General features: G+C 36.6%; 1 protein-coding gene across 1 annotated transcript in view; it reads left to right on the top strand.

The window, feature by feature from the left end:
- The window catches only part of dsb (scavenger receptor class B member debris buster), a 113411-nt gene that overhangs the window by 80941 nt on the left and 19257 nt on the right, over positions 1-13213 (top strand). The window contains exons 3-4 of the mRNA XM_076132512.1: positions 6567-6658; positions 8681-8841. Of these exons, the coding sequence (XP_075988627.1) occupies positions 6567-6658; positions 8681-8841 (253 nt within the window). The remainder of the gene's footprint in view (positions 1-6566; positions 6659-8680; positions 8842-13213) is intronic.

The following is a 13213-nucleotide window of genomic DNA, read 5'->3' as shown; positions in this document are numbered from 1 at the left end:
TCGTAGGAAACATTTTAGCAGTACATTCTAAACGTCAAAATTTCGATAGCTAGCCGGTTGTCGGTAGTCGATAGTGGTAGAGAATTTAGTTCGATCGCCTAAACATAGGTGACACTATGCGCAGCAAACACTGCCTAATACGACGAAATCCTTGCAGTAACCACAAAACATAATAAATATGTTAAATTTAATACGTCATACGCAGGTGCGGTTTAGATAACTATAGATTTCCTTTTATTTATACCAAAAATGTTTCTGAACTAATGGAAAGATTCCCTGTGGTTTTCCCGCTTTAAATGTTATCAATATTTGTAAAAACTTATTATAATAATAAAAAAAATATCATAAATTTAACCCGTATGTCTGTCTGTCGCATAGTTAGTGTTCAACCTAGTGTCAAAGTTGTTCAAGTCGCCTGAAATTTGACGTGGCTTAACGACTGTTACCTTAATTGACAACAACCGGGACCGACATTTTGCGTGCCCTCCGAAGCACGGAGACGCCCAGTTTAAATACCACTAAGCGGTCACCCATCTATGGAATGACCGCCCCAAATGTTGCTTAACCCACAGATCGTTTACCGACCGGTGAGTCCCACGACTGAGCAAGTCTCCTCTCAACCCGACCTTGAGTCCTTGAGTCCACCACGCTGGCCAACTGCGGGTTGGGGACTTGCATACCTTCAAGAACTGTTCAACCAATGTATTATAGAATACGGGAATTAATGCACTCGCCGTGGTTGCAGGCTGACTGCAGCCTGTGACCACGGCGAGTGCAACCTGCGCCGAAACGTTAAGCATTTTAAGGTAAAATGCGTGTTCGCGTTAATTCCCGTATTCTGTTATACATTAAACATGCAACGCGAGAGTTTAAAAGTTATGTTCAACCAATACCTGTAAACTGGGTATCGAATCGGCACTCTTAATCAAGAAAGAGACAACTTTATGACATATGAATGTATAATCGTAGGCAATTTAGGTATTATCAAAAACTAGAATCATTGTATTTACATAATTGACACGTGTTGACCCGCGTGTTTTGTTAGTATTGCACGTGTGATTATAAACGTGATCTACACGGCGTTAGCCATGTGAGGGGTTCGAATCCTGGGGCAAAAAGTGAGTTGAGTTGAGTTTGTAAATTTACCGAAATGTAAATATAATTAAGTTAATTAATACAAACTTACTGGCTTAAAAATCACAATCAAAATCAATTATTAATTTAGGGCAAATACTGACACTTATGATAGTCAATGATACAGAGAGTGAATTTACCGCCAGTTCGGAAGGTAGGGCCAATGAGAAGAGCTGGCAAGAAACTCCTGACCACTCTGTTTTATCGTCAAATTTTAAGCTTGTTCATAAGTACATAAACTACTTTCTTTAACATCAGCTTTCAGTCAATCAAAGTTCTATCAAAATCGGTCCCGCCGTTTCGAAGATAAGGAGACCGGGGATCGGCAACAGCTACCTACCGCTAAATACGGCATATTTATTTTACTACAAAGGCAATAACAATATATTATAATAATGGTTTAGTAGGAATATGTGTAAATGTATGTATGTACCAAAATACCTGAATAATAAATAAATAAATAAATAATAACAATAAGTAAGTGCCCGGCAGATATTTAGATTCATACATAAATTATATAAGTTATGGTCCTTTTGTCCGACCCAGAAATTGAACCCCATGATCAGCAGTCAGATACACTTCTTACCACAGGGAAGTCAAAATCATAGCAAAAAATAATAAAAGAATATTTTAAATCGGTTCAGTAGTTTCCGAGATAACACTCCTCAAACAAAGACACATACTTTTGTTATAATAGATTTTATTATGCATCGATAAGTATTGAAATAAATTATCAATACAGTCACTCTGAACTGTTTATAGTCACATTTGCATTAAATAATTAAAGATAAAACGATGAGATTACGGTAAGGTAAAGCTATGCCGTCAAGGTCAGGATACAGATGGGTAACCTTATATCGGAACTTGTTATAATAGAAGGACAATATAGTAACTGACTACCTCTGCAGCACCATTGATAGTATATGCGAAGGTATAGGTTCAAATCCCAGGTTGGGTCAAAACGTAATGTTTTAGATTTTCTGAAAAAAATATCTCGCGGATTTCGGAGTTAGGAAGTTAAAGTTGTAGACCTCAGAGAGCACGTGAAGTCTTCAGTCTTGCGCCGGACCTATCTATGGTCGAGCCTGCCATCCCACCGGACTATAAGAGTAAAGGAATAGAGAGTGTACCTGTGTATTGTACACACACTTGGACACTATAAACAAAGTACTGCATTATTAGTTTGTTTCAAATAAACTGGCTATTGCTGAATATTCCAATATTGGCTTGTCTTTTCATTATAACTAAACAGTTCTTGAAAGGATACAAACGTTCCCAATTGGCACACGTGACCCTTATAGTCTATTCCCACTATGGAAGTACCTATTCCCACTTTGGAAATATCTGTTCCCACTGTGGAAATACCTATTCCCATTATGGGAATACCTATTCCCAGCCATAGTAAAAAACATGAGAATCATCACGTGTTGTGGTTTTATGTTAATTAATTTTATAAATTATGCCATTATGGTTTTTACAATAAATTCTTACTACAATGTAGGTAATAATCACATGGAATCTTTATTTATATCTATATGAATAATAATTATAGTGTCGCTATGGTCTTAACGATCTAAGTCTTGGGTTCAATTCCCGGGCCGGTTGTATTATACTAGTGATATTTTTTTAAGTTTGTCTTTTAACTGCACGTTTGGCGCAGTGGTTTATGTGGTCACCTCGCCGCAACAACTGTAGCGCCACGTGTAGTGGGTTCGAATCCCACCCGGGACATATCTTTGTGTGATGAGCACGAGTATTTGTTCTGAGTCTGGTTGTTAATTTGTCTATATAAGTATGTATTATAAGTATATAAGTACGTTTATCAGTTATTTGGTTACCGTAGTACAAGCTCAGCTTAGTTTGGAATCAAATTACCGTGTGTGAGTTGTCCCACGATATTTATTTATTTATTTGAGATAATCGATCGACCTGCCAAATAACTATTTAGGCTCAGCCTTTTTCAGTAGTAGGACAGTACATACATAAAATCACACCTTTTCCCATAGGAATAGACCACTTGTGAACTCCGAAATTTATTTAACAGAAAATTTCAGAAATATCATTTTCAGTCCCCAACCCGCATTTGGCCAGCGTGGTGGACTCAAGGCCTAGCCCCTCCCTCATAACGGGAGGAGACCCTTGCCCAGCAGTGGGACATTAATGGGCAAAATGTTCTTTTAATCATTTTCAGCGGCGCCACTGGGATACTAATGGTTAAAAAAATTATAACAGACCTCTTAACCTTAAGTATATATTAAGTATATAATAGCTAGTTATAAAACGTGTCAAGACGCACGTGAGATAAACATGTCATTATGTTCTGCACGCAATTAAGTCACGCTATGACGGAACTGTAACTACCTTGAATATGAAACTAAATGACAATAACATTTAATCTGTTATTATCCCACTGCTGGGCAAGGGATGTAATGAGAGAGGGGTTAGGGAACTTTCATATCGAATCCCACCCGGGACAAATCTCTGTGTGATGAACACGAGTATTTGTTCTGAGCCTGGATGTTAATGTATCTATATAAATATGTATTTAGAAGTATATAAGTATGTTTATCAGTTATTTGGTTACCATAGTACAAGCTCTGCTTAGTTTGGAATCAAATGACCGTGTGTGAATTGTCTCAAAATATTTATTTATTTATTTATAACATTTAATCTGCACTGTCCCACTGCTGGGCAAAATTCTTCTTCAGAAATGTCTGAAACCGGACTACGGAGGCGAATTTCACTGATTTTTTTTCACTGTGCAGGACTATGACTATAGTGTCCAAGTGTGTACTGGTGTGTTTTTTAGGTCCCAGCGTTCCTCTTCAACCACGCATTAAATGGTTGGTTTTCGCGGGGTGGTTTTTTAGTGGTTACACCACATAACCCAGTCTTTCTTCCCCCAAGAAAGATGGGTATCTTTAGCTCCAATACTCCTTGAAAAAATCGTTGTTCTATTGCCTCGGGTTCAAACTATCCTTCTAAGAACCCTTTGGAACCCGGTTGAAATTTTTATTTACCCGCATTTAACCTCCAGCTAATAAACCGAAGGTTAAACTCAGTTTAAAGAGAGACTTTTATTTTATTAGTACGTAGCATGATTTGTAGAAACGGATGCATTGAATTAAGGAAGTAGCGAATTATAATACGATTGTGTTTAAGTTATAAGCTTATAGCTATTTTTAATTTATTACACTTTCGCGTAGCGTTTTTATTTATCGATATACATAATAATACATTTTAACTAGCTCTACAGGCGCTCATAGCTAGTTGTGCTCACCAGTCGGTAAACGATCTGTGGGTTAAGCGACCGTTGGCACGGTCATTCTATAGATAGGTGACCGCATAGTGGTATTAGAACTGAGCATCTCCGTGCTTCGGAGGGCACGTAAAAAGTCGGTCTTGATTATTGTCAATTAAGATAACAGTCGTTAAGCCATGTCAAAGGCCTTCGGGCTTGAATAAGTATGACACTAGGTTGACCACTAACCATACGATAGATACATGATACATATAGACAACCTAACCTAACCCCTCCCTCATTACGCGAGGAGACCCTTGCCCAGCAGTGGGACAATAATTGGTTCAATTTATTATAAATGTCGAATATATCGTACTAGGAAGAGGATAAGTACTTTCATGAATTATTACTGCTTTGAATATGTATGTAAATTACTATTTCACGCAAACTACTGAATAGATATTGACGGGTTTATTTAAACTAATATTGTAAATGCAAAAAGTTTGGATATTTAAATAGCCGTTTGAAACTCAATAACGCTAATACGATTTAGACGATTTCGTGAATTTTGTTATAAATAGTTACTAACGTTTAAAATTACTTTAACCGCAAGAAAACTTTTCACGCTAACGTAATTGCGAGCAGAAACAAGCCAAAAATAAATGGATTTACACGTAAAACTAGCTGACCCGGCAAACGTTGTTTTGCCATAAAAATTAAAAAAAAAAGTGTCACTTAATGGCATGAAAAATAGATGTTGGCCGATTCTCAGACCTACTCAATATACTCACAAAATTTCATGAGAATCAGTCAAGCCGTTTCGGAGGAGTATGGTAACGAAACTGTGACGCGAGAATTTAAAATATTAGATATTACAAAATTCTCGTTTTTCATGCAAAAAATCGCTTCCTCACACGCTTAAGTTTATGACCCTCAGAGCTGATTCTAAAATCGCTTCCTCTCACGCTAACGCTTAAGTGTATAACTTAGACCACAAACCCAGGTGAATTACCTATATCCTAACAATTTAACTAATTGCTCGTAGCACTGTACTTAACAATCACGTTTATTTCAACGCTATCGCATCTACACATACTTCATTCTTTATGATCGACTAACTTCTGGCCCTGATTTCGTTCACGTGAAAAGATTCTCTAGGGTAAAAAGTAGCTTAGCCTTTCTTTCAACTATGTTGAAGTCGGCTTCCAGTCTCCCCGGATGCAGCTAATTCAGTATTTTACATGGAGCGACGTGAAAATATTCCCTAAGGTAAAAAGTAACTTAGCCTTTCTTCCAACTATGTTGGGGTCGGCTTCCAGTCTCACCTGAGTTTGATATTTTATATGGAGCGACTACCTATCGGACTTCCACAACCCAGTTACCTGGGATATAACACGATAATCGACCGGCCTTGCGACACACAGAGGAACTCGAAATGCAAAATACGGTCACCCATCCACAGAACAACCCCGGCCACCGTAGCTTAACCTCAGAGTTTAGGTTAGAGGTTGTTGTTACTATTGAGCTCGCGGGGATGAGAATCTAGATTCTTATTGTGACGTAATTAAGTGAATAAATAAAAGCCATTTCTTAGTATAGGGGTCAAATTGGTTTGACCTGAAACAGGTCTTTGTAAACAAGTGAGGCAATTATATAGCTATTATTTTAGGTTAAAGAGCACTAAGCACTTCCTAGAATATTGTACAGGCTGTGTATGGAAAAATACGTGCTTTTATGATAATTACTTAGCTTCCGCTCGCGACTTTGTTCGTGTAAAAAGATTTTGAAACACATATTTCGTATTTATAAATCTAAAATCTTATATACATACATATGTACATACAGTATTCTGAATAACAGTATTTTACATGGAGCGACTGCCTATCTGACCTCCACAACCCACCTGGGTGACAATACCCTCAGTAACACTGGTTGTCAGACTTTCAAGCTTCTGTCTACTGTTAACGACTGCCAAAGATCTTTGAAAATGACAGCCGGAACCCACAATTTAACGTGCCTTCCGAAACACAAAGGAACTTGATATATATTAGATGGTCACCCATCTGCAGAACAACCTTGACAAGCGTAACTTAACCTCCGAGATAGATCCGCGCGGCTGTTGTTAACTAAGCCACGAGCTCCTCTGAAAGTAAATAATAATATATTAATGTAATTTGTATGTTTGTTTCAGGTCGTTTGGCAGTGATTATGTTCAGTATATGTACTGTGGTACTTGGAATCATACTGTCTTTCGTGCCCTGGCTGGACTATATCATATTTAGAGTAAGTACATAACATACAAACATATATACATACAGACATAAAATCACGCCTGTTTCAAATAGGGGAAGGCAGAAACCAAAAACGCCATCCTTACAAACTTCTCCTGTACCTCGATTCTCTACCACTATCGACTACCGACAACCGGCTAGCTATCGACTTATATAATAATATACTGCCAAAATAGTTACTACGACGCCCGTCAGAGGCGCTGATCAGATTTTCATACAACATTTCTCGATGACAGGTCGGTTGTCGGTAGTCGATAGTAGTAGAGAATTGAGCTACTGCTTTATTCACATACATATGTACATGTTGTCATACAGGACCGACGGTTACGAATAGCACCTGACCTTTTACAAGACATCACCGATATGATCTGTGTATGTCTTTCTAGGATTTCGCCTCCCAGCGTTTCCATTTACGTCCGCAAAGTAAATTTAATATATTATTATACTTTTCATAATTGGGTAGTTGAGTGGGTTAACGAAAATAATTTTAACTTGTACTCGTAAAAGGTTAATCTAAAATGCTCAGACTATGTTAGTTTTTTTCGTAAATAACGTTGAAATTGTAATTTTTATAGACTAAAACATTTTATTAGACACTCATTTGATACCAACGAAAATACGAAACTGTGACGTCACTACACCGTATTTGTATACTAAAATGTGTTTTTGACATTTCATAAAGAGTAGCTGATTTGACTGATAGTCAACTACTTAATTAGGGTTAATTAAAACTTATTCGCTTGTACGGAACCTTTTATAAGCATGTATGTTTAAAATAATAAGGACTTACATCTTATATAACCATCTTTTTGTCTGATTTTATCTATTTTAATGAATTAACCATGTGATATTTAAAAACTATTCCTACTTTATTATTTTCTTAATAAAAGCAGTATAACAGGAACTATTTTAAGTCTAGAAAATGTTTAAGCACTAATTTGTATAAATAGCACACTAATAATAAACTAGTCTATTTCGTACGATGCAATCTCAGAAACTACTGAACCGATTTTCAAAATTCTTTCACCAATAGATAGCTACATTATTCAAGAGTAACTTGACATACTTTTTATTTCGAAAAATATTCAGAAGGCTGAAAAAAATGACTGAAAATAGAAGTCTTATTTATTCATATTTTAATCAGTTGCAGTCAGGAAATGGTTATATTATGCACGGAAGATTCCGGGTTTGGTTTAAAAATACATCTTGACCTATTGATAGTTATTTATGGTCTGATTGTATTAGTTACCATAATTCATCTACAAACAGCCGCGTAAATTGATGTCACAGGTCAAGCAACGCTTGCTGAGGTTTTTCCGTGCATGGGTGACCATGTTTTACATTCCGAGTTACTCTGAGTTTCAGAAGGCACGTTAAATTATGGCTCCCAGCTGTAATTTTCAAAGATATTTGACAGTCGTTACCAGTAGTCGGAAGCTTGAAAGTTTGACAACCAGTCTTACTGAGTATCGTGTTATAACCCAGGTAACTGGGTTGTGGAGGTCCGATGGGCAGTCGTTTCATGTAAAATACTAGTATTCGGCTGATATGATCTATCTTTCCAGGGCGTCCCCTCCTGGCGTTACCATTTATTTACTGAAAAAATAGTTCCTACGGTGCTCGCTAGGGGCGCTTATCAGATAAGACGGTTGTTTTTTTGTTAGCTGTCGATAGTCGATAGTGATAAAATATCACGGTACTATACTCGGGTCATTTCAAACATGCGAACTAAGTCATGTTATTATATCGGAGTTTCTCGCTCACTACACATTGTCACATTCGTATGATTATCTTGATTATGACGTAGTTCGCACTTTTGAAACGGGTTAAGTATAGTCTAACCCTCTAATTCATAAAAATATATGAAGTTATGAAAGGCTGATAAAGTGTTTTGTTCCTTTCACTCCTTAGCGAAATGAAAAAGAGAAAACATATTATAGTATTCTTTTAACTAAAATAGGTTTATAATGTGTTTATGAATAAGAGGGTAATAGTTTTTTTTTTGTGTTTACAGGAACTGAAACTGTGGAACGGATCACTAAGCTACAGCTACTGGCACAAGCCTGGGGTCATCAGACTCACGAAGGTCTACATCTTCAACGTGACCAACCCTCAAGGTTTCCTGGAGAACGGGGAGAAACCCAAGCTGGTGGAAGTCGGGCCATTTGTATATAGGTATGTAGAATTAATACATACATATATACATATGTATAAGGGTCGCCATCCGTCCGGGTTTCCCCGGATTAGTCCTAGTTTAGAGGGCATCCGGGGAGCGTCCGGGGAAAGTTTCATTTGTAGACCGGGTTTTAAAAAATTATTAACTAAAAAAAATTGCACACCACGATCAACCGACGAACCAAGTATATTCACCGTTCCCCCACTCCTCCCGTCGCGGTTGCTCTTCTTGTTGACATGGGTTTCGTACTCTAAAATCCGAGATGTTCACGCGTCTCGTCCGGTTTTCCAAATTTTGGAGATGGCAACCCTATATATACATAACATAAGACTAGCTACACACATTATTCGGTTTGGCATATTTATCGAACAATAAAACCGACTCGACTCACTAACTTGTTCATCTTGAGCCGATCAGGTTTATATTCGGTTTCGCCGCCCGGCTAGACCGATTCATGCCAAACCGAATGTATCCGACTCAGGAAACTTATTACCCCAGGAAATCTTTTCTCGCGAACGAAACCGGAGGCTAAAGGTAGTATAGGAATATCACTAACAAACACTTCCTACAAATAATCCTAAAAAAATCTTTTCACACAAAAACAAACCATTTTCCCCGAACGACTATTAAATTCTTGTTAAAAAAAACCTTCATTCTGTTTGCATAATAGAAAATTATTTACAAAATATGTTTTTGTAAGACATAATGATATCAAAATGAATAGGATTTTTTACCATAGACCACAATGGGAATGTTGTTTTTCCCAATTACGTTTAAAACTATAAAGTTTTTATGTTTTTGTCTATGGTTCTTTGTTTTTTTGTTTGTCTATGACTTCCTATAACCTGTAGAGTTTTGAAAGGTTAAAGAGCTTAAGTGCGTCATTGCATTTGAACAAACATTATAACATCACGTAAGTTGTACCTAAAGGTATAGAAAGAAATGTATTTTTCTATCGATACCTCTTGTCTATCTTATTTTATTATTATAAAGGAGAATGCTCAAAAAAAACCCAGGCTGTACACAAAAGTTATGTTACTCAAAAAAATAGTTATACTGTGTAATTGAATTCCCAATGTTTACCTCTATCAAATTCGATGGCTGAACATACTATTTTGCTATAACTTTTCAGTAGGGGTTTTCAATATATTTTTATATTTTTTAAATAAGTTACCTATATAAATGTTTAATCTTTTTTGAGTCACACATTTTTAATATAGGTATGTAACTGAGTTACAAATTAAAAATATTAAAAAATATATTTTTGAAAAATGAGTCATCATCACCAGGTCATATATGTCCCCACCGAGGGGCACGAGCCTCCCCTCTTAAGAAAGAGGGGGATCAGGCCTTAGTCCACCACACTGGTCTAATGCGGTTTGGCAGACAATTGGAGGGCTATTATAAGGTAGAAAAGTGTTGTCATGGTGGTAGATTGCTAGCCTATAGCCTATGAAGCACCAAACCCTTCCATCCCTCTACTGACTATTGCAGTATGCACGGGAAGAAATGCTGCTGGCACCTTCTATGTACTATGTAGTGATAGAATATAATTATTTTATTGTAAATTATTTTTTAAAAATCACAGTTCCATTAAAATTAATTATTTATTAGTATTAGATATTTACTTATACAGTTATATTATTCAAAAAATAATCATTGTGATTATTATTATTATTATCAGCCCATATTGTCCCACTGCAGGGCAAAGGCCTCTCTTCCCTCTTTCCATCTATCTCTGTCTAAAGCTATTTGGTGCCAATCTTTAGCATGAGAGTCCAACTCACCTCGCCATCTCTTTCTTTCAATCATTGTGATGAATGTTTGAAAAATATTTATTTTTTAAATTCACCTTTTAAATAGTAGATAATAGCAAAAAATAGTATTTAGCCATCGAATTTGATAGAGGCGAATATCTGGAATTGAATCACTCAGTAACACTAAAATTCTGAGTTACACACCGTTTGTGTACGGCCTGGGTTTTTTTCGAATACATTTTGAGCATTCTCCTTTGACCAATTATGTCCTACTGCTGAGCAAATATCTCCTCCCGTAATGATGGAGGGGTTAGGTCTTGAGTCCACCACGCTGGCCAAGTGCGGGTTGAGGACTTTGCATACCTTCAAGAACTGTTCTAAAGAACTCTCAGGCAATGTTGCATTACGATATTTTCCTTCACAGTTGGAACCAGTGATAATTATTTCACACAGATAAATTCGAAAGTCTTTGGTTTTAGTTTCAGTCAAAGGGTTTCTTTCCTCATTACGGAGGGAGACCCTTGCCCAGCAGTGGGAGATTAATGGGTTAAATTTATGTAAGAACTGTAGTTCGATCCGCTACTACTATCGACTACCGACCAACGGCTAGCTATTGAAAAATTTACACGAAATTCTGTCTCTACCGGGCGTCGTAAGAACTATTTTAGCAGCAAATTTTAAATGTCAAACTCTCGATACCCGACAGTATAAACCGTAGAGAATTGCGTTACTAATTTATTATTAAGGAATGAATTATACTAACGCCTTCAAGCTATCTTTCTTACTTTCACACCTGAAACACTCCACGTGCCATATCATTTTAACATGAAAAGATCCACGTGTAATCTTATAACCCTGTCTTTCAAACCGTCAGTAACTTTTTATCGAATTATAGGAAAAACTACTGAATAGACACATTATTATAATCTTGTGGTTTCCGCCTAGATTGTTTAGACATAAAGTAAGATGAGTGTGGGGAAAACCTGAAATGAAGACTATCATATATACTGATCCATACTAATATTATAAATGCGAAAGTAACTCTGTCTGTCTGTTACACAATCGCGCCTAAACTACTGAACCAATTTGCATGAAATTTGGTATGGAGATATTTTGATACCCGAAAAAGGACATAGGCTACTTTTTACCCCGGGAAAATGACGCATTCCTATGGGAAAATTCAGGTGGCGAACGAAGTCGCTGGTAAAAGCTAGTATTATATACGAAAGTATGTTTAGTATGTATGTATCGTGTTCAAGGGTAAAGTGTTGGATTAATTTCGATAAGACTAGCCGAACGGGTAGGCTTTCATCTCCTGTTTGCCCCTTGAGGGTAGATTTTTTTAATTACACGTCTTAATGTAAATTAAAATCGGTCTAGCTTGACCGCCTCCGTGGCACAGTGGTTAAGGTCGCCACGCCGCTACCATTGCGGCGGGAGGTTGTGGGTTCGATTCCCACACGGAAAAATTATTTATGCGATCCACAGACAAATAATTGTTTCATGTCTGGTTGTAATTTGTGTCCGTTGTTTGTATGTTTTTTAAAGTCCCCGCGACACAAGAGCTTAGTGCGACAGTTATCTCATTAAAAAGAGAAAATAAATACATCCAGATAAATATTTTAATACATAACTATTATTTAAGTGTATTACATTTTGTGCTATATGATCTTTAACCCCTACCTGTCTGTAAAATAATGGACTTTTAATGAAACACATAAAACATTTGAACATTATTTTTACTAAAAAAAACTTTTCTGACCTTTCTAAGTCAATTAGCATGCTAGAATTATTCTTTAATAGCTCATCTTATATTACTGTGTATTTTTAGAATTGTGCAATAGTTTTATTTTCGCAACGTGCCCGGTATATAGTCTTACCGAAGAGTATCGTGTTATAACCCAGGTAACTGGGTTGTGGAGGTCAGATAGGCAGTCGCTCCATGTAAAATACTGGTATTCAGCTGCAGCAGTGAGACTGGAAGCCGACTCCAACATAGTTGAAAGAAAGGCTAGGCTGATGATAACGTGCCCGGTATATGGCATGAGATTCACCCCCTATTACATGAGACTAACATTATTAACGGCGATATGTGAGTGTATTTCGTACACCTCTGCCTACACCATATAGTATGGCGTGATGTTATGTATGAATCTTAAAAACCCCTAAATTAATACTACAGGAAACGTACAATACTAATCTTTACTAATATTTTAAAGCTGAAGAGCTTGTTTGTTTGTTTGAACGCGCTAATCTCAGGAACTACTGGTCCGATTTGAAAAATTATTTCAGTGTTAGATAGTTAGATAGCCCATTTATCAAGGTTGTAAAAAAATTGCGTTAAAAAACTAGTTCTTTCTAAATACGCTAGGGGCGCTGATATCATTTTTAAATGGAAATTTAATAAACGCCCTAATTCTGGTTTACCTTCGAATAGAAAACCTATGATTTGGCATACATACAATACATACATACATACATACATACATACATACATACATACATACATACATCTTACAACATTTTGCGATTTCCATAGTAATAGAAAATCCGGTAATATTCCTACTATTTACTTTTTACCCGTTGTTTTTGATGGTACAAAACTAAATATTAA

Source organism: Anticarsia gemmatalis, chromosome 28 (genome assembly GCF_050436995.1).
Source record: "Anticarsia gemmatalis isolate Benzon Research Colony breed Stoneville strain chromosome 28, ilAntGemm2 primary, whole genome shotgun sequence".
Classification (NCBI taxonomy): domain Eukaryota; kingdom Metazoa; phylum Arthropoda; class Insecta; order Lepidoptera; family Erebidae; genus Anticarsia; species Anticarsia gemmatalis.
The sequence above is the reverse complement of the archived record's forward strand: the minus strand, read 5'-3'. Positions and strand labels throughout refer to the sequence as shown.